This window comes from Fringilla coelebs (genome assembly GCF_963513975.1).
Source record: "Fringilla coelebs genome assembly, chromosome: 20".
NCBI classification, from domain to species: domain Eukaryota; kingdom Metazoa; phylum Chordata; class Aves; order Passeriformes; family Fringillidae; genus Fringilla; species Fringilla coelebs.
Window position 1 is genome coordinate 4449716 of NC_140046.1, and position 19551 is coordinate 4469266.

Sequence of the window (19551 nt, forward strand, 5' to 3'; positions counted from 1 at the left end):
CTTCACCCCTTGCCCTTCCCCAGCAGTTGCACAGGGCACCCAATTTGGGGTCAGGGCACCCCTGTGCTCAGCCTGTGCCTTTACGCCTCTGCAGTCCTCTCCGTGAGCCCAGGGTCATGCTGGGGCTCAGCAGGGACTGCAAGCACCCCCTCAGGGATCAGCAGGTGGGGTGCAAAGAGGGAAGGAAAGGTTGGAGGGGGAGCCCCAGAGTGTGTAAGGAGGGGGTCTCGGAGAGGGGCTGGGATCAGCCCCGGGGGTCTGGGTAGGGGTGGGATCAGTCACGGGTGGGTGAGCAACCCCCAGGTGTGTAGTGGGGGTCCCGGATGGGGGGGGATCGGTCACGAGTGGGTGTCACCGTGCAAGGGGCAGCCTCGCCGCCGAGCCCCGGGGCGGGGGGTGGTCGCGGCGGGCGGGGCGGGGCGGGGCGGTGGGGTTATGTAAGGCGGCGATTACCGGGGACCGGGCCCGGGGCGCGGCCGGGCGGCGCCGCGATGGGAGCGACGAGCAGCGGCCCCGGTCCGACCCCGGCTCCGGTGCGGCCCCCCCAGGTGCGTGCGGCGGCATCAGCCCCGGGGATCCCCCCGGGCATCTCCCGCCCCGGGGTCCCCTCGCTGACGTCGTCCCCGGTTCCGCAGGGCCGCGCCGTGGGGTCGTGGGTGCGGGCGCTGTTGAGCCGAGCAGGGTCGGTGCCGGTATCGGTACCGGTGCCGGTACCGGGGCTCGCCTTGGCCCCGCGGGGCCCCGCCGAGGAGCCGCCGCTGCCCGGGTGGCCGCTGCCGCAGCTCGTCTCGTTGTTCCTGCCGGAGTTCCCCGTCCGCCCCTCCGCCCGCCAGCAGCAGCTCAAGGTGCCGTCCCGGGGCCCCCACCCTCCGAACGGGGTCCCGCTGCATCCGAACGGGATCCCCGATCGTCCTCCCCCGGGCGCGTCCTGCCCGTGCATCCCGCCCCGGCAGTCCCGGGCGCATTAACGGGTCCCCTCGCACCCTGTACCGGCGTCCCTGCTCGTCCTACCGGGCTTCCTGCACGTCTCTACCGGGGTCCCCCAGCGCCCTGAGCATCCTCCCGCGCCGTCCGTGCATCCCGTGCCGCCATCCCGGCATCGCCGACTGCCTTACCGAGCTCCCTCGCACGCTCTGCCGGGTCCCTGCGCATCCTACCGGCGTCCCCGGCCGTTCCGCCGGGTCCCCTTCCATCCCCGCCGCCGGGCGCCCGTGTCGGGTCTCGGTTCTACCGGGGTTTCTCCGCACCCCACCGGAGCGTGGCATCCCACCGAGGTCCCGCGTGTACCGGCGGGGGTCCTGTCCTCTGTCAAAATCCACCGCTGCCGCCTTGGGATCCCTGTGCCCCGTACCGGGTCTCCATGAATCCTGCTGGGGTCTCTGTTGGCTCCTCCAGGTCCCCGTGTGTCCCCAGCGTCTGCTCTGGGTGCTCTGTGCCCCTCCCCTTACCCCACGCAGGATCCCAGCCTGAGCCCCCCAAATCCACCTCCATGGCGTGCTCAGCCCCTGTTCATCCCCTCAGATCCTGGGCTTCGTGGCCAAAGGCTCCTTCGGGACCATCCTCAAAGTGCTGGACTGTGGGAGGGAGAAGGTCTGCGCCGTGAAGGTGGGTGCTGCCCCTGGGGCCCATAGGTGCCCCCACCTGCCCTTGTCCCCCCCCCTTGACAGTGCCTCGCCCCCCAGGTTGTGCCCAAAGTGGAGGTGCTGCGCCGTGACACCCTCAAACAGTGCAAAGAAGAAGTCAGCATCCAGGTGAGGGGGGGCCCAGGAGGGACCCCAGCCCGTGAAGGGGTTCAGGGTGGCTGCAGGGACCCCAGGAGGCCGTGGGAGCTGCGGGTGGAAGATGGCAGAAGCGGGGTCCCCAGCCCCTCGCAGCCCCCTGCCCCGGGGGCCGCTCACTCCCTGCGCTTTTGTGTCCCCAGAGACAGGTCAGGCACCCGTTCGTGCACGGGCTGGGGGACAGCTGGCAGGGCCAGCGCCACCTCTTCATCAGTGAGTGACCATCTGCCCGCGGGCTCGCCCCGGCCCCCCCTGCCCGCACGTGTCCCCGCCGCCCGCACACGTGTCCCCGCACACGCGCGCTCCCCCCGCCGCCCCGGGGCCATCCGGGCGCTTCGGCTCCCGGCTCCAACCCCGCACCCACCGCGGGCCTGCCGGTGGGGACACGAATGGGGACAAGCCCCAGCGGGGCAGGGACCAGTGTGGGGCTGAACAGAGCACCCCAGTGCCGGTGCCTGCCCGGTGGCTGTGTCACCTCAGCCCCTGCAGTTTGTGTGCTCCCAGTGCCTGTGCGACCCCCAAGGACCACGTCACTTTGGTACCTCGTGTGGTCCCAGGTGCTTGTGTGTTCCCAGTGCCCACAGGGCTCTGGTGCTGATGTCCCCCCGGTATTTGTATATTCCCATGCCACCTTACTCATCCCTGTGTCACCTGCTGCCTGTACTGCCCTGCTGCTTGTGCCACCTTGCTGCCAGTGTGCTTCAGGTGCTTGTGCCACCTTGTTGCCTTTATAACCCCGGCGCTTCCAGCACCTCGATGCACGGCCCCAGTGACCCCTCTGCACCCCTGTGCCTGTGCCACCCCAGTGTCTGAGCCCTCTGCACCCCTGTGCCCGTGCCACCCCAGCGTCCCTCGTGCCAGTAAGGCGTGTCCCCTGTCCCCGCAGTGTGCACCTACTGCAGCACCGGGGACCTGCACGCGCTGTGGCGCGCGGCCGGCTGCCTGGCCGAGGCCACCGTCCGCCTGTTCGCCGCCGAGCTGGTGCTGGTGCTGGGTGAGTGACCCTCCACGCTGGGGACAGCCACCAGTGTCCCCACCAGCAGAGACCTGCAGGCAGGGTCAGCCACCCCCCCGGGTGGCAGTGGGCGCTGTGGTGGGAGGGGACACATGGCACTGATGGCTCTGTCTTGTCCCCAGTGTACCTCCACGACCTGGGCATCATGCACAGAGATGTCAAGGTGGGTGGCAGTGGGGCTGGGGGCTGGAGGGTGGGGTGGGGGGGGTCTCTGAACCCCCAGCATGGAGAGGCCACCTCAGTGCCTGTCTCATTTCAGATGGAGAACATCCTCCTGGATGAGAGAGGTAAGAGCCTGGTGGCACTGCCTTGGGGACACCCCATCCTTGGGGACACCCTGTCAATGGGGACACCCTCTCTACGGGTTCCCACGTGGTGTCTGGCCCCACAGGGCACCTCAAGCTCACTGATTTCGGCCTCTCCCGGTACCTGCAGTGGGGTGAGCGAGCCCACACAATCTGTGGCACTCTGCAGTACATGGGTAAGGGGGGCTCTGCTGGGGGGGCTGTGCTGGGGGGCATGGACCCCCAGGTGCTCACCCACTCTCCCCACAGCCCCAGAGGTGCTGAGTGGGGGGCCCTACAGCCATGCAGCTGACTGGTGGTCCTTGGGAGTCTTGCTCTTCGCCCTGGCCAGTGGGGAGGTAAGGACCACAGGGTGAGGGGACAGGGACACCTCAGAGAGACCCTGAATTCATTCTGTGCTCCCCCAGTTCCCTGTGGCTCCAGCGGGGGACCACGTGGCCATGCTGGAACGTGTCAAACAGAGCAGCTACGAGAGCCCACCCGAGTTCAGCCCCGAGCTGGCCCGGCTGCTCGCTGAGGTAACCCTCCTGCCTGGATTTTGGGGTCCCCACTGGCCCCTGGGCCGGATGCTGAGATTTCCATTCTCACTGTCCTCTCTCTGCCCGCAGCTGCTGTGCCACAACCCCCTGTACCGCCTGCGCTACCTCCACCACTTTCAGGGCCACCCCTTCTTCCGCGGGGTGGCCTTCGACGCTGACCTGCTGCAGAAGGACCCGGTGGTGGTGGCAGTGGCCCCGCGACCCCCCGAGCAGCCCCCACCCGACCCCGCCACTTTCGCCGACTTTGACTACGACCTCGCCGCTCCCCCGGACCGGCCCTGGCCTGGCTGAGCCACCACGGCTGGGACCCTCGGCATCGCTCAGGGACATCCCCCTCCCCCGGCAGCGGGTCGGACCCTGCTGGGCCGGGTCCCCCAAGGGGTTACCCGGGTACCCCCCGATCTCATCCCCGGGTACCTCAACTCTGTACCTCTCCCCGCGGGAGCAATAAACCCGAGAGCCGCGGGCACTGCTGCGGTGCTGCCCTGACTCGTGGTGGGCAAAGCGGGACCCCCGGGGGGGGCGCGGGGCTGGACCCCCTCCCTCGGGGCGGGGCTGGGGCAGGTCTGGGGGCCGTGGGGGGTGGTTTTCCCGGGGCGGGCGATGCGGGAGGAGCTGAGTCCGCCTGCCCATCCTTCTGTCCGTTTCCCCGGCGCTGCGCGGTGCGGCAGGGGCGTGGCCAATGAACGAAGCCACGCCCATTCACCCGCCCATCACCGGCTCTGGCCCCGCCCCAACGGTCGTCCCGCGGGGTGACGTGCGCGCGGCGCAGCCAATCAGAGCCGCGCGTGGTTTTCAAACCGGCGGCGCGCGCGGCGGTGGGCCCGGACCGGGAACCAGGGCCGAGACCGAGACCAGCCCCAAAACCTCAACCCGGCGGGCCCGGAGCCCAGACCGGGAGCGAGGCCGAGGTTGAGAGCTACCGCAGCCGTAGTCGAGACCGGGAGCGGGGCCGGGAGCATTACCGGGCCATGCACCGCACCAAGACCCCCGCCGTGAGTGCGGGCCGGAGCTGGGGTTGGGTTTGGACGTTCCGGTGGGGCGGCGGGGCCAGCCCGGGGACGGTCCCCGAGGGGGCGGCGGGTCCCGTGATGTCCCGGTATCTCTGTGTGTGTGGTGGGGGGGAGCTGCCGGTGCTGCCGCCGCTGACCCCCCCCGGTTCCCCGCCAGGCGCAGACGCGGCCCCGGCGCACCCCACTGCAGGAGCTGCAGCTGCAGTCGGGCGCCGACCGGACCAGCCTGACCCCCTTGCTCCGCCGGCTGCGGCTCAAGGTCGGTGTGCGGGGATAACGAACGGGACGGGGCGGGTAACGGGGAGGGCTGCGGTGTACCGGAACCGGGAATGTTGGGCGGGCAGATGGTGCTGGCGCAATGGGAGGACGGGCGTATTTCCTGCATGGGGCAAATGGGGACACTGGGGCAAATGGCTGCGGGTGCAGGGGGGAAGGGCAGGGCTGCCCTGACCCCCCTTTCCCCCTAAAATGTCCTGTAGGACTGTGCCACCCCAGTGGCCTCTGCCCGGGGCCCCCGCAGCAGCATCACCACGGTGCCTCGCAACCCAGGAGCCCCGCGAAGTGCTTCCATGGGCCTCCCCAGCAGCACCACCTCAGTGCCTTGCACCCTGGAGCCCCCCAGCAGCACCACTTTTGAGTCCCGCAGGACCTCCACCCGTGACCTCGGAAATCCCATCCTTAAGCCTGGTGCCTCTGAGGCCCCCAGCAATGCCATCCTTATTCCTGGTGCTTTGGAAACACCCAGAAGCCCCAGCCCAGAGGCCCCTGTCAGTCCTGTCCCAGTGTCCAGCATGCCAGAGCTCCCTGACAACACCGTGTCAGCCCCTCTGTGCAGTCCAGTCCTGGGACCCAGTACCTCAGAGACCCTTAGCAGCACTGTGCCAGCCTCTGTGTGCAGCTCCACCCCAGAGCCCCCCAGCAGCACCATTCCAGTTCCCCAGTGCAGCTCCATCCCGGTGCCCAGCACCCCAGAGCCCTCCAGCAGCACAATTCCCGTTCCCCAGTGCAGCTCCATCCCTGTGCCCAGCACCCCAGAGCCCTCCAGCAGGACCATTCCAGTTCCCCAGTGCAGCTCCATCCCTGTGCCCAGCACCCCAGAGCCCTCCAGCAGCACAATTCCAGTTCCCCAGTGCAGCTCCATCCCGGCACCCAGCACCCCAGTGCCCTCCAGCAGCACAATTCCAGTTCCCCAGTGCAGCTCCATCCCTCTGCCCGGCACCCCAGTGCCCTCCAGCAGCACAATTCCAGTTCCCCAGTGCAGCTCCATCCCGGTGCCCAGCACCCCAGAGCCCTCCAGCAGCACAATTCCCGTTCCCCAGTGCAGCTCCATCCCAGTGCCCGGCACCCCAGAGCCCTCCAGCAGCACCATTCCAGTTTCCCTGTGCAGCTCCATCCTAGGATCCAGCACCCCAGAGTGCCCTGGCAACACCGTGCCAGTCTCCCCGTGCAGCTCCATCCCAGTGGCCAGCATCTTGGAGTCCCCTGGCAGCACCATGCGCAGCCTTATCCTGGGGCCCTACACTCTGGAATCCCCTGGCAGCACCACCCCAGGGCTCCCCAGCATTATGAGCTCGGTGTCTTGTGACCCAAACTCTCCAGGCAGCTCTGCTCTACCCCCCTGCAGCTTTGGGTCCCCTGGCAATGCCAGCACAGCCCCCTGCACCCCAGGGCCCCCTGGCAACAGTTCCACTCCGCAGAAGACTCCCTTCCGCAGGTGGCGAGCAGCACCTCCAGACTTTTCCTGCAGCTCTGTGGCCTCTGAGTCCCCATCTGCAAATGGGAGTGTTGATCATCTGCATTGCGAAGGCACCCCTGAGGGAGCCGAGTTCCCCACCCCAGTCCCCCCAGAACAGAGCCCACCTGGCCTCCCTGCCATTGAGGCAAGTGGGTTGGAGCCTGCTGGGTCCAAAGCCACTGTCACCCCTGTCACCTCGCCTGAATCAACCCTGGGTGCTGTGTCCTGGATGTTACCACTGGTGTGGCTGGAGAAGACCCTCAACACTTCGTTCCTGGTGGAATCCCTGCGGTACAGCCTGCCCCTCCGCAAGCTACAGCAGGATGCCAGCAGCAGTGTCACCCCTGTGCCCACCGTGGTCACTGGCACCAGCACGACCCCTGTGCCCACCGTGGTCACTGGCACCAGCACGACCCCAGTGCCCACCATGGTCACTGGCACCAGCACAACTCCTGTGGTCGCTGGCATTGGCACAACCCCCGTGCCCACCGTGGTCACTGGCACCAGCACGACCCCAGTGCCCACCATGGTCACTGGCACCAGCACATCCCCTGTGCTCACTGTGGTCACTGGCACCAGCACGACCCCAGTGCCCACCATGGTCACTGGCACCAGCACGACCCCAGTGCCCACCATGGTCACTGGCACCAGCACAACCCCAGTGCCCACTGTGGTCACTGGCACCAGCACGACCCCAGTGCCCACTGTGGTCACTGGCACCAGCACGACCCCAGTGCCCACTGTGGTCACTGGCACCAGCACGACCCCAGTGCCCACTGTGGTCACTGGCACCAGCATGACCCCAGTGCCAACTGTGGTCACTGGCACCAGCATGACCCCAGTGCCAACTGTGGTTGCTGGCACCAGCACAACACCGGTGCCCACCACGGCCATTGGAACCAGCATGACCCCAGTGCCCTCTATGGCCACGGGCACCAGCATGACCCCAGTACTCTCCATGGCCACCGGCACCTTCATGACACCTCCGGACGTGTGGGAGAGGGGCATGAACACATCCAGGGGAAGCCTCCCCTGTGCCAAGGACAGCGCTGCAGAAACAGACTCCCTGCTCTGGCAGTAAGTATGAGGACATGCCCCCCGGATGGGGCTGTGGCACCTGTGGGCTGTCCTTGCCCTAAGCCCCTCTCTTTGTCCCCAGCTGTCCCCGGGAGCAGCTGAAGACCCTGCCACGGGCAGAGCTGGAGGGGAGGCTGGAGAGCACCCTCATCATCATTGAGGCCCTCTCCCTGCAGCTGCGTGACTGGCAGGAGAGCCAGCGGCCGCAGCCTGGCATGGGGCCGGCCAAGCAGAGGGACGCGTTCACACAGACGGACACCACCCACCCCGAAGGGGTAAGAGTCCTCTCTGAAGTGATGCCACCCTGTCCCCTGCAGCCTTGGTGCCGTGACAGTGTCCTTGTGCCGCTGGCAAGACAGTGACCCTGTCTGGGTTGGTGGAGTGGAAGTAAAGCGCGGCTGCTGCATCACGCGCCCAGTGCTGCATTATCACGCCCGGGTCAACCTGCTGAGTCTGCTGGATTTGAACCCTCATGGGGGGAAACATCCCTGGTGCACGTGGCAGGAGGAGGGGAGGTGTCGTGGCTGGCCAGCTCTTGCTGGCCCCAGGGTGGACAGGGGCTGGCACAAAGTGCCCTCTGCTCTGGTGGATGCCCTTGGGAAGAGGAGATCTACGGGCAGCTCTGCCTTGAGCTGCGGAGGAAAGCAGAGGCTGTGCAGTGGCAGTGGAGCGAGATCTGCAGCAGGAGCTGGGTGCCTGGTGACTGTCACTGGCCATGAGTGTGCCAGATCTTAGCCACACAGGGCACACATATTCCCCTGGTGCTGCCTGTGCCAGCTGCCATAAGACCAATGTCCTTGTCCCTTCCCAGAGCACCTGGAGCAGCCAGAGCCTCCTGTTCCAGGGCCTTGCGGATGCCGCTTTTCGGAGCTTGCAGGATGAGCAGGGAGCCCTTGTGCAGGAGGTGAGCTCCATACATCCCTTCGCTTCCCCTTTCCCCTGGGTTCTGGGAGACCTGTTGGCACTCACAGCAGCTGTACCTGGTGCCTCACGGTGCTGTCACCTCCCACAGGGGGAGCAGGAGAGGACCCTGGTGTCCCAGTGCCAGGCTGTACTTGAGAGTGCTCCCAGCAAGGTGCAGAGCTGCCTGGAAGAGCAGGATGCCATCAGGCAGCGAGTGGATGAAGCCCTGCGAGCCAAGGATCAGGTGAGGGGGCAGTTGTTGTGGGATCGAGGCAGTCTCAGCTCTCCTCATGCCTTTGGTGGGGCATCCTGCATCTCCACCCATTTCTGGGGATGAGAATCTCCCTGGCATCCCAGAGGAAGAAAATCCCAATGTGGAAGGCAAGAAGTGCTGTGTGATGGAGCCCTCTGGATGTATTTTTGGCGTGGGCTGTGCCCCCCCGGGAGCAGAAGTCCTAGGCTGGTGCAGGGATGGCTCCTGGGAGTTTCCCCTTGTGTGACAGCGTGGCTGGAGCAGCAACCTCTCCTCTGCAGGGATATCTCTTCCTGGAGGCTTTCTGTGCCCATGCCAGCGCCCAGATCAGTGCCCGTGACCAGAGCCTGGCCTCCCAGCAAGAGCTGAGCACGCTGCTGGCCCAAGCCATCAACCTGCAGGTACTGAGTGTGGTGCTATCCCCAGCTACCCCACACTGGATCAGGGGCTGGAAGGGCATTGCCACATCCTGAGCTTGGGTGATGCTCTGCGATGGGCTTGGGTGCACCAGAGGTTTTCTGGTGCTGCTGCTGGGAAGCTGCTGCAAATTTGGCCTCAGGGCTGGTACTTGCCTCCCTTCATGGCCATTAAATGTGGCTTTTCTACCACAGCAGTGCTGACTCATTCCTCCTACCCTACAGGCATCCCTGTCTGCCGAGGCGCAGTCTTTCCGGGAATTCTTAGATGCCACCTTTGAAAATCTGGAGAAGGAAAGGAGGGCCCTGGATGAGGAGGTGTGAGATGTCCCATGGGGGCTCAGCCCCTCGCTGCCCTGACAGTGCTCTGTACCCTGGGTGCCATGACCTGTCCCTGGTCACACAGCAGGACAGTGCCATGGCAGTGTCGTGCTGAGCTCTGCCTGGTGCTGTCTCCCTTCCCAGCGGGAGCAGATGAGGGCCCTGGTGTCCCAGTCCCATGCCCTGTTGGAGCGTGTGCCTGGCAAGCTGCAGAGCTGCCTGGAGGAGCTGGCTGCCACACGGGAACGAGCACAGGAAGCTCTTCAAGCCAAGGAGGAGGTACAGGGGTGCCTCCTCTCAGTGCTTTGAGGTGTATGAGGCATGGGGTGATTTGGGGCACCCCTTGGTGTGAGAACAACCCATGGGGAAGAGCACCCCAGAATAAGCACCATGTCTCCACAGGCATCCTGCCAGCTGGAGAAGACCTTGGTGACCCTGCAGGACACAGAGGCTCAGCTGGAGCAGCTGCAAGTGACCAACTCACGCCTGGGCAAAGGTAGGGGGTGGGAGACGTGGAGGCTGGAGCTGCCCCATCCCCACTGCCCCTGTCCTCCCGGGCTGACAGCTCTGTCCCTTGCAGACCTGAGCTCCACGATGATAAATCTGGCCAGCATGGAGCAGGAGCGGGATGCGCTGCAGCAGGAGAACGAGAAGCAGTGGGAGGAGATGGCCCAGTGGGTTTGAGCCCTGATGTCCTGAGCCCCATCCCACCTCTGGCCCCCAAAACACAGCACCCCCTGATCCCATTGCATCCCCTCAGGCTGGCGCAGGAGAAGAACTCCCTGCAGCAGGAGTGCAAGGAGCTCTGCCAGGAGCTGCGGGAGGCCACCGAGTGCCGGGAGGTAGGAGCTGCCTGACCTTGCCTGGCCGTCAGGCGCTGCCGGCCCCCACCATGGCCTCTCCTCTCTGGGAAGGCTGGCAGATGGCCAGGAGCAGGATTAGCCCTCCTACGGAGGGGGATGAGCTCGTCAGGGCGGTTGACATCCCGCACGTAGCGCGGCTTTTCATCCTGCCCGGCAGGGATTCCCAGGGAGGGGGCTGGGCAGCTCTTGGAGATAATTTTCTTGGAGATAAATTTCCCCTGCAGGCATGGAGCTGTCCCTCAGCCTTTCCTATGTCCCCAGTAAACTGGTTTGTAGGGTTTGGGCTGCTGGGATAAAGCTGTCCCTAATTAGAAACAGCACCCTGAGGCATGGGAGGGTCTGTGCTGGGGGTCTCAATGAGCCCCCTCGGGTCTCTGCTTGGCTGCTCACGGCTGCGTCCCTCCACCTTCTTACAGTTCCTGGATCAGGAGAACCAAATGTGCCGCACACAGCTGCTGGAGGTGGAGGCCAGGCTGAACTCCACGCTGGCCATGCTGCAGGAGCGCATCCTGCAGCACAAGGAGCTCATGAAGTCCCACCAATGCCTGCGGTACTGCCCCACTCACCAGCTCCACTCAAACCCCTCTATTTCTGGGAAATCAAGGCCTTCCTGGGGTGTCAGAGGGGACATTTTGACCATGGTCACTGCTGCTTCAGCCAAGTGTGGTGGTCCAGGTGGGCGGGAGAGACTGTGGGGAAGGCCAGCAGATCCCATCTTGAGGGAAGTTGCCTAAATCTGCGGGATTTGCACCATTGCTGGCTCATGGCGAGAGGGAGGCATGTCCCCATCCCACATCAAGGAAGGGAAATGCTGCTCCTGCTGAGGCTGATGCCATCCCACAGGGAAGAGCAGGCTGCCCTCAGCAAGGAGCTGGACAGCACCAAGGCTGAGCTCCTCAGCTTACAGACAAAGAGGAACAAAGTTTCTTGGTGCTCCACGGACATTATGGAGAGCAAGATGCGGTTGCAAGAGCTTGCTGACTGCCTCAAGGCTGCTCTGGAAGAGCAGGTAGGAGCCCTGTGCTGGGGACAAGCATGACAGGATGGCCAGGGGGCATCACACATTCGTGGCTCTCTGTGGCATGGCTTTGAGACCCTGTGCTTGCTGGGACAGTCACAAGGTGCGCTCTGGTGCTGTCCTCTTCTTCCTCTCTGAAGGATGATGATGATGCTCCATCGAGAAGCAAAGCCTGGACCCCAGGTCCCCGGACCCCGGGCTGGCAGACCCCACGCCGTGCCTGGACCCCAGCCTTCCGCACCCCGGCCTTCCAAACACCGGTGTGCCACACCCCGCACCGCGCCGGCAGCTCCTTCGTGGGCAGCGTCCTGAAAGCTGTGGCAGGGAAAGGTGAGCTGGCACCCCCCTCTCTGGGTTTTGGGGAATCCCAGGATAGGGATTGCTCCCTCCCGTGCTGGGGGATGTGCAGGGCTGGGCACAGCTGCTGTCCTCTCCTCTCACAGATGCCAATGAAACTACCAGAAGCGGGAGTACAGTTGCCAAGGACAAACTTGCATCTGTGTCAAAGGCAATAGGTATTGGGGCTGTCACCCTGTCTGGGACCCTGCTCTGAAGCTACAGGGTTGCTGTGCAGAGGGATGAGCAGGCACGCCTTCCTTTGTGTGCCCTGGGGCTGATGTTTCCTCTGTGCTGCTCATGGGGCCCTTTCCTGCCTGCAGATCCTGAGGACACTCTGCTGGAGAGTGTGAAGGAGCTGAGAGCTGTGGTCTCCAACCTTGCCATGCTGAGCTCCCGCATCCAGGAACTGGAGCAGAGCGAGTTCAGGGCACTGCAGACGGAGATGTGAGTTCAGTGTGGGCTCGTGTCAAGGGTTGGGCAGGCATCACTGTCCTGGGCATGGCCTCTCCTGCAGGCAGCCTGCCTGGGTCTGCCTCTTGTGCCAGCCCCGGATTAGACTTCTGTCATGGCTAGATGGGCTTTTCCCAGCTGGCTGGGCTGGACCAGGTGTCTTTTCTTACCATGGGCCCAGGGGCATGCCGAGGAAGGGTTTGGTACCTGGTGCTGTGCTTGGCTGCAGTCCTGACCCACTCACCACCACTGTTCTCTCCCAGCTCTGACCTGCAGCTCCGCCTGGAGACAGTGACAGCTGAGAGCCAGGAGAAGGTGGATGCCCAGGCTGCCACCATTGCCAAGCTGAACAAGGCACTGAGGACCAAGCTTGAGGTAAGCCAGAAGTGGGCCAGTGCTCACCCCAGGGCAGAGCCGAACTGGGACGGGCGCTGATCTAGGACATGGAGAAATCTGGTGATGCCCCATGGGTGCTCCTGGCTTGTCTGACCTCCAACATGAGAAAACCCGCCCTGGATGCTGGAGGTGGCCAGGGCTGGGCACTGCCTGACCCTGCTTCTTCCTCCCTGTCAGAATGAGAAGGAGCTGCAGGACGTGGTGAAACAGCAGGAAGAGAAGATGTTGCAACTCATCGACAAGAGTGGGGAAGTCATGGTGTGTGATGGGGGCATGGGTGGGCAGCACCCCGGGGGGCTGCTGGGCACAGGACCCCTCCCAGCATCCCTTTTTCCCCTGTAGAGGCTGAAGGCAGAAGTCTCCGAGCTGAAACGCTTGCTCCAGCGTGCAGAGACAGAGGCCAAGGTGCTGTGGGAGGAAATGAGGGGCAAGGAGCACCAGGTGGACACTGCCTACGTCCAGGAGCGGGTCATGCTGCGGCGGGAGGTGAGGCAGGGGAGCTGCAGGGGCTGAGGGCTCCTCATGTCACCCCACCATGGACAAGAAGACCTCTTCAGACCTGGCTCCTCTCACCCTGTCCCGCACTTCAGAGCTTTCCCCCACAGGGATCTCAGCAGGGCTTGCTCCTTTTGCAGGTGGATAAACTGCGGCTGCTGCTTGTGGAAAAAGAGGATGAGAACATACGGCTCACTGACAAGTACCTGGAGCAGGTATGGGGAGCCTCAAGGGGCTGCCCTGGCTCCAGACATAGAATCAGAATGGTTTGGGTTGGAAGGGACCATTAAGGTCACCTAGTTCCACCCCTCCTGACATGGGCAGGGTCCCCTTGCCCTTCTGGGATGGTCCCTGCCCAAGTTTGGAGCAGAGTCCTGATGGGCATCTCCCACCACCACAGGTCCGAGGGCTGGAGATGAAGTCCCATCATACCCAGAAAGTGCTGAGGACCCACGAGGAGATGCAGGAGAAGATAAAAGAGGTGAGATTTAGTTTATTTCTCACCCTTGCTGTGATTGCAACAACACCAACCCAAACACTACTGCTTTTGCTGTCCCCAGGTCCTGTCAGCTCTCCCTGAGGTGGCTCTGGGTTGCCAGGAGCTCCAGAGCCTGCTGCGCTACCTGGGCCTGAAGCCAGCCAGCAAGGAAGCTGCTGAGCCGCTATAGCCTGTAGCCTGAAACCTTTCCTGTTGTTAATGTTGTAATTATTTATTGAATAAAGTTGTGTTGGCTATTACCCTGCCTGCTGTGTGCATTCAGGAAGCTGCTGGTGCTGTGGGTGGGGACAACTTGTCCAGCCTGTGCTGGTTGCTCCTGTTCCGTCACGGGGCCGTGGGCACAGCTCCCTGTCACCCCAGGGCCTCTCCTTCTTGGCGGGGGACACGTCCCCCCCTCTCTGCCAGTGTTTGCTCTCAATAAGGGACCGCGTTCCCCAGGCTCCCACCCTGCGGCCCCGGCAGCAACCAGAGTGCCCGGGGTGAGCCAGCTTCCCTCCCCTGCTCCTCCTCCTGCCCTAGATTCCCTCCGTGCCCTGCTCTGCAGGGGCTTGTCTGGACCCTGCACCCCATCCCGGGGCTGCGGGCACGAGCCTGTTGTGTGGGACTTGTTCCAGAGGTTGGATTCCTCTCCTTATCACAGGGATGGTTCCAGAGGTTGGATCCCGCACCTCTATCACGGGGCTGTGGGCACACGCCTGTTGCACGAGGATGTTTCCCCCTCCCAGCCTGGCTCCAGCACGCAGCATCCCATGGCTCAGCCAGTGCTGGGAGCTCTGCCAGCTCCTGCTCCCAACCCCCCTTGGTCGCTGCTGCTGCATGGAGGGGGGGGCTCCCTTAGGGGCTCCCCAGCTCCCAGCACAGCTCCAACCTCACCTCCCTTCTTCCCTGCGGGGGCAGCTCCTGCGGGATCCCCCTCCCAGTGTTCCTGACCCCAAGGATGCTCCCCACCGCCACGGGGACCACGCGGCCCCCTCCCTCCCCTGCGATGGCCCAAAATAGCAGCACTCCAACAAGTGCTCTGGTTTTTAATGGCCTCTTTCTCCTGCCCAAGGGGAATGGAAATCACCTTCCCCTGCCCTCTGCCACAGCCTTGACTCTCTGTGTGGGGCGTGACACGTGGGAGGTGGCACCAATTTATCTACCCGGGAAATGTTTGGGGCTGTGCCTCCATGTCCTGGGTGCGTGGGTGGCTCGTGGGGAAGCAGTGCCCTCTGCTCCCTGGCGCTGCCTTCCTCCTGCCCTGTGACCCCGCGGGGTCGGGCACAGCCTCCCGAGGGTGCAAGGCTGGCAGTGGGGGGGCCCGGCTCTGAGATGCAGGGAGATGTGCTCCCTTCCCTGGAGTAGGGCCACGCAGGGCAGCTGAGCCTCCTTTTACGGCGGGATTCAGCACAGCGGGGCCCTGGCAGCCGTCCCGTGGGGCGACTGGGGACACTGGTATTGTCCCTGTGCCGGCTCCGGGTGGTTTTTTAGGGGGGTTGGTCTCCTGTGAGTGTCCCCACCCTGCACTGGAGGGTCTGGGGCTCAGTGCTGCTGGCTCCTGGGCACAGAGGTGACCTAGATGTGGTATCCTGCACAGTAACAGTGATCCCAACCTGGGGGTGGCACAAGGGGGTCCCTGGCCCAGGGGTGATGAAAGGAAAGTCTCTTTTTGTATAATAGTGGAAATAGGGGGCACAGCCTGGGGGTGGCACAGAAGGGTCACTATCCTTAGTTGGCATAGCAATAGGGGGGCACAGCAGGGTCCCCAGCAGCAGCAGGGGGATGTCAGAGGTCCCTGCCTATAACCAAGCAGGGGTGGTGGGACAGAGGGGTCTCCAACACAACTGGAGATGGCACAGTGGAGTGCCTGGGTGGCATGAGGGGGCCTTCCCATGACAAGGAGTGACTCAGCTGTGTCCCTGGGCGGCGACGGGGGGGGCAAAGAGGGGTCCCCATCACCAGCAAGGTGTTGCAAAGGGGTGATACAGTGCGGTCCCCAGCCTAGGGTTGTCACCTTAGGGCCTCCAGGAGCTCGGGGGTTCTCGCCGGCGGGGGGCACGACCCCGGTGTGTGTGTGGGGGGGCCGTAGCCGGCGGGGGGAGCGGGCGGTGGCGGGGGCGGGCCGGGGCGGGGCATGGGGCCGGTCCTGCCCGGTGCCGCCCCGCCGGTCACGTAGCTCTGCGGCACCGCAGCCACATTTACCGCGGGGCCGGAGCGCGCAGCCCGCAGTCCGTACTCGTCGCCGCCGCCCGACACGGTACAGGGGAGCTGGGGGTCGGGGAGAGCCGGGGGGCCGGGGGGTGCTGCTGGGGGAACAGCTGGGGGGTCCCGGCGGCGGGAGGCGGCAGCCCCGCCGAGCCTCCGGGGTGCTTCCGTGCGGCATCCCGGGGGTCGGTCCGCGCTGGGGGGGCTCCAGGGCAGAGAGACCCCTGGGCATGGGGGTATTGGGGGTTTGGGGGTACCCAGGATACTCCTCCTGCGCTGGCGGAGCTCGAGTTTCTACGGTGCCGGCCGGGGGATCGAGCGCCCCGGCTCCTGGGGGCATCACCGGCCCCACGACGGCGCCAGCCCCGGGATATCGCCATCCTTGGAGTACCCCAAACTTTGGGTACCTCCATCCCCGGGTTGTGCCGCCCTGGGGCGGCTCCGTCCCTCATTCCCGGGCTATTTCCGTCCCCCCGGTGTCCCTATCCCCATGTTATCGTCATCGCCCACGTAACCTCCCCGCGGGTTATTCCCGACTATGGAGTATCTCCGTCTCCGGGGTACCCCAAAGTTCGGGTAACTCCAGACTCAGGTAGAGCCTCCCTGGGGTTTCTCTTTCCCCTTTTCCCGGAGTATTTCCGCCCCCCCGGCACCCCATCCTAGAGCTGTTTCCGTTCCTCGCGGGGTATTCCCCTCCCCAGGGTACCCCCATCCCGGTCCCCTCGTGTCCTGCGTGGGTCCCCGCTGAGCTGCGCTCCCTCAAGATGGCTGGGCTGGGGGCGGGCTGGCAGGCAGCAAAATGGCTGGGAGCTGCCCGGCATCCTCCACGATCCCTGCCACGAGGCTTACACAACGTGCCCTGGCCGGTGGGGTCGGGCTGCCAGCCCCGTGGGGGTCCCGGCTCCCCGGGGAAGGGGCTCTGTGTGGTTTCGGGGTGTCGCCCCGCTGGTGCGTGACTCAGTCCCCGTCCGCTCGCAGCCACCGCCACCATGACGCACCAACACCCCGCGCTGACGGCCGAGCAGAAGAAGGAGCTGTCGGACATCGCGCTGCGGATCGTGGCCCCGGGGAAGGGCATCCTGGCAGCCGATGAGTCCGTAGGTCAGTTTGGGGGGGGGGGAAATCTGTCCCGCCACCCCTTTTCCCCACTCCAGATGGAGGCTGATGAGGGTGCTGGGTGCCTGCAGGGAGCATGGCCAAGCGCCTCAACCAGATTGGGGTGGAAAACACGGAGGAGAACCGCCGGCTGTACCGCCAGATCCTCTTCAGTGCCGACAGCCGGGTGAAGAAATGCATCGGGGGCGTCATCTTCTTCCACGAGACCATGTACCAGAAGGCTGATGACGGCACCCCCTTCGTGCAGATGATCAAAGACAAGGGCATCGTTGTGGGCATCAAGGTGTGAGGGGGTGTCCTGGTGGGTTTGTGGGGTGCTGAGGGTGCTTGGGGGGTGCTGGTGAGGCTCAGCGCCGCCTTCCTCTCATTCCACAGGTGGACAAGGGTGTTGTGCCTCTGGCCGGGACCGATGGCGAGACAACCACACAGGGTAGGTGTTGCAGGGGCTGTGGGGTGTGGAGCCAGGGCGTTTGGGGCCATGGGATTTGTGGCTGTGGGGCTGACGTGCTGCCCCCCAGGTCTGGATGGGCTGTGGGAGCGCTGTGCCCAGTACAAGAAGGACGGGGCAGACTTTGCCAAGTGGCGCTGCGTGCTGAAGATCAGCGAGCACACTCCCTCTGCTCTTGCCATCATGGAGAACGCCAACGTCCTGGCCCGCTATGCCAGCATCTGCCAGCAGGTATGTGCCTGCTGCCATCGCCCCCCAGGGTGGGCAGTGATGGGTAGGATGGGTATTGACTTGTGTGGGCAGGTATTGCCCCACGGGGGTGGGCACACATCTGTGAGGCTCAGCACTGCACCTGCGCAGTGCTGATGATCCCTGGGGATCATCCCCAGCGGCTGGACGTGACCTGTGTTGGGTAACACCTCACGTGGGTGGACATGGGGCATTGCCCCGTGGCATGGGCATCAGCCATAGGGTCAGGCATCAATCCATGGGGCCAGGCGTTGCTACGTGCACCTCACAAACCTGGGGCCCAGAACTGACCCTCCCAGCTTGGGCATCCCCCATGGGGCTGGGCATCACTGCAAAAGGGGGCCTTGAGCCTCGAGGCTGAGCATTGCTCTGCTGGCCTGAGCGTTGTCCCACGTAGCCATGGGGCTGAGGGGTGCCCAGGGACATCACTGTGATGGCATCTGCTGTTGTGCTGTTTGCAGAACGGCATCGTGCCCATCGTGGAGCCGGAGATCCTGCCTGATGGTGACCATGATCTCAAGCGGTGCCAGTATGTGACAGAGAAGGTGAGTGGTGGGGTGGCAGCAGGGCGGGCACTGTGCTGTGCCATGCCATGCCAGGGAGACTGCACACTGCCTGTCCTCCCCAGGTGCTGGCAGCTGTCTACAAGGCACTGAGCGACCACCACATCTACCTGGAGGGGACCCTGTTGAAGCCCAACATGGTGACCCCTGGGCACTCCTGCCCCACCAAGTACAGCCCGGAGGAGATTGCCATGGCCACTGTCACCGCCCTGCGCCGCACCGTGCCCCCAGCCGTGCCAGGTACCAGCTGTGGCATGTGGCAGAGACCAGGAGAGCGATATCCTGTGTCCCCTCCCGTGCCATAACCCTGCTCTCCACAGGTGTCACCTTCCTGTCTGGGGGTCAGAGTGAGGAGGAGGCTTCCATCAACCTCAATGCCATCAACACGTGCCCGCTGGTGCGGCCATGGGCCCTCACCTTCTCCTACGGGCGGGCGCTGCAGGCGTCGGCGCTCAGCGCCTGGCGTGGGCAGAAGGACAATGCTGATGCTGCCACCGAGGAGTTTGTCAAGCGTGCAGAGGTGATGGGGGTGGCCCTCCCGGGAGGGCTGGGGAGGTGGGGACACCGAGGACTGTGTGCCCATGGGAGGCGGCGTGGCTGAGGATTATGTCCCCCAGGCTGAGAGAAAACACCAAGGGCTGTGCCCTGTAGGATGCCAAGGACCATGGTCCCCATGGAAGGGACACAGTTCTGTCTCTGTGGGGGGACATTGAGAGCTGTGTTCCCATAGGGGAATGATGGGTGCCAGTGGCCACAGACCTGGGCTCTGCTCCCTAGGTGTCCCCATGAGCTGGGGGACCCTGAAGGCTGTGTCCCCAGTGACTTGGGGACCTCGAGTGACACCCCAAGTGTGACCACTGACCTTTCCTTCCCTCGCAGGTGAACGGGCTGGCAGCGCTGGGCAAGTACGAGGGCAGCGGGGACAACTCGGGGGCCGCCGGGCAGTCCCTCTATGTGGCCAACCATGCGTACTGAGCCCCGGCCGGGCACCCCACCGGCCCCGGCCCCCGCCCCGGCCCCTCCCCGCCACCGCTCACACCCCGCTTCCACCCCAGCCGCCCAGGGGAGCCGCCACGCGGGGAGGGGAAGGGGGGAGCGCCCCGCGGGATGTCCGCAGATGGAATGGGGGGTCCGGCTCAGCCGGGCTCTGGGGGGAGCCACCCGGGTGCCCCTTTGGCCGGGGGCTCCGTCCGGGCCGTGAGGGGAGGAGGGCAGGCCGCGTGGGGGGCAGGAGGGGAGGCCTGGGGGTGCCCCTGCCCTGCCGTAGCTTTGCAGTCCTGGTCGCTGCCGCCCTTGGGGCGCCTGTGTTGTGTTCGCCGTGTGCACCCCGTGTACCAAATAGCCTAACAACGAATAAATGGTAGAGACAGCGCTGTGCCGCCTCTTTCCTCGCCGCGGGGCACCCGGGAGCTCTTGTGCCCCCTCCCTCTCCGTCCCTCCGCCCGCTCCGGGCATCACCGGCAGCGTGTTGTGCTCACTTACGCAATGAGCTGTGCTGGGTCTCAGCCTGTCCACGCACACCGTGAGGCTCCGTGAGCTTGGTGCGGGGTGGGCGGGCTCCGCCTAAGGGCGATGG

The 19551-nt window shown here is 64.9% G+C and overlaps 3 protein-coding genes across 3 annotated transcripts; all 3 read left to right on the top strand.

Moving 5' to 3' along the window:
- Positions 1-491: 491 nt before the first annotated feature.
- RSKR (ribosomal protein S6 kinase related) lies at positions 492-3928 on the top strand (the record flags this gene model as incomplete). The annotated part of the gene is made up of 12 exons (XM_084219298.1): positions 492-548; positions 636-845; positions 1522-1605; positions 1683-1751; positions 1922-1991; positions 2665-2772; positions 2916-2956; positions 3053-3080; positions 3185-3274; positions 3348-3436; positions 3506-3616; positions 3707-3928. The coding sequence occupies 12 exons, from the start codon at positions 492-494 to the stop codon at positions 3926-3928; spliced, it is 1179 nt and encodes a 392-aa protein (XP_084075424.1).
- A 391-nt stretch (positions 3929-4319) lies between these two features.
- SPAG5 (sperm associated antigen 5) lies at positions 4320-13584 on the top strand (the record flags this gene model as incomplete). Its single annotated transcript, XM_084219255.1, has 26 exons — positions 4320-4455; positions 4526-4725; positions 4808-4915; positions 5130-5376; positions 6112-6776; positions 7344-7462; positions 7545-7737; positions 8274-8366; positions 8475-8609; positions 8900-9019; positions 9260-9352; positions 9500-9634; positions 9758-9851; positions 9936-10029; positions 10116-10197; positions 10635-10768; positions 11062-11227; positions 11377-11566; positions 11680-11751; positions 11896-12019; positions 12289-12400; positions 12599-12679; positions 12764-12907; positions 13057-13131; positions 13317-13397; positions 13477-13584. 26 exons carry the CDS (start codon positions 4320-4322, stop codon positions 13582-13584), a joined length of 3801 nt encoding a protein of 1266 aa, XP_084075381.1.
- Positions 13585-15520: 1936 nt separating this feature from the next.
- Positions 15521-19302, top strand: ALDOC (aldolase, fructose-bisphosphate C). Its single transcript, XM_084219086.1, has 9 exons — positions 15521-15651; positions 16578-16700; positions 16787-16998; positions 17091-17145; positions 17234-17394; positions 17874-17957; positions 18041-18215; positions 18296-18495; positions 18855-19302. Exons 2-9 carry the CDS (start codon positions 16589-16591, stop codon positions 18948-18950), a joined length of 1095 nt encoding a protein of 364 aa, XP_084075212.1. The 5' UTR covers positions 15521-15651; positions 16578-16588; the 3' UTR covers positions 18951-19302.
- The last annotated feature ends 249 nt before the right edge of the window (positions 19303-19551 follow it).

What these genes read in the sequence shown, in the direction of transcription:
- ALDOC (XM_084219086.1), top strand. Translation starts at nt 16,589, where the DNA reads ATGACGCACCAACACCCCGCGCTGACGGCCGAGCAGAAGAAGGAGCTG. An exon ending in GCATCGTTGTGGGCATCAAG is followed by an intron (nt 16,999 to 17,090) that starts GTGTGAGGGGGT and finishes CTCATTCCACAG; the next exon opens with GTGGACAAGGGTGTTGTGCC. An exon ending in TGGCGAGACAACCACACAGG is followed by an intron (nt 17,146 to 17,233) that starts GTAGGTGTTGCA and finishes GCTGCCCCCCAG; the next exon opens with GTCTGGATGGGCTGTGGGAG.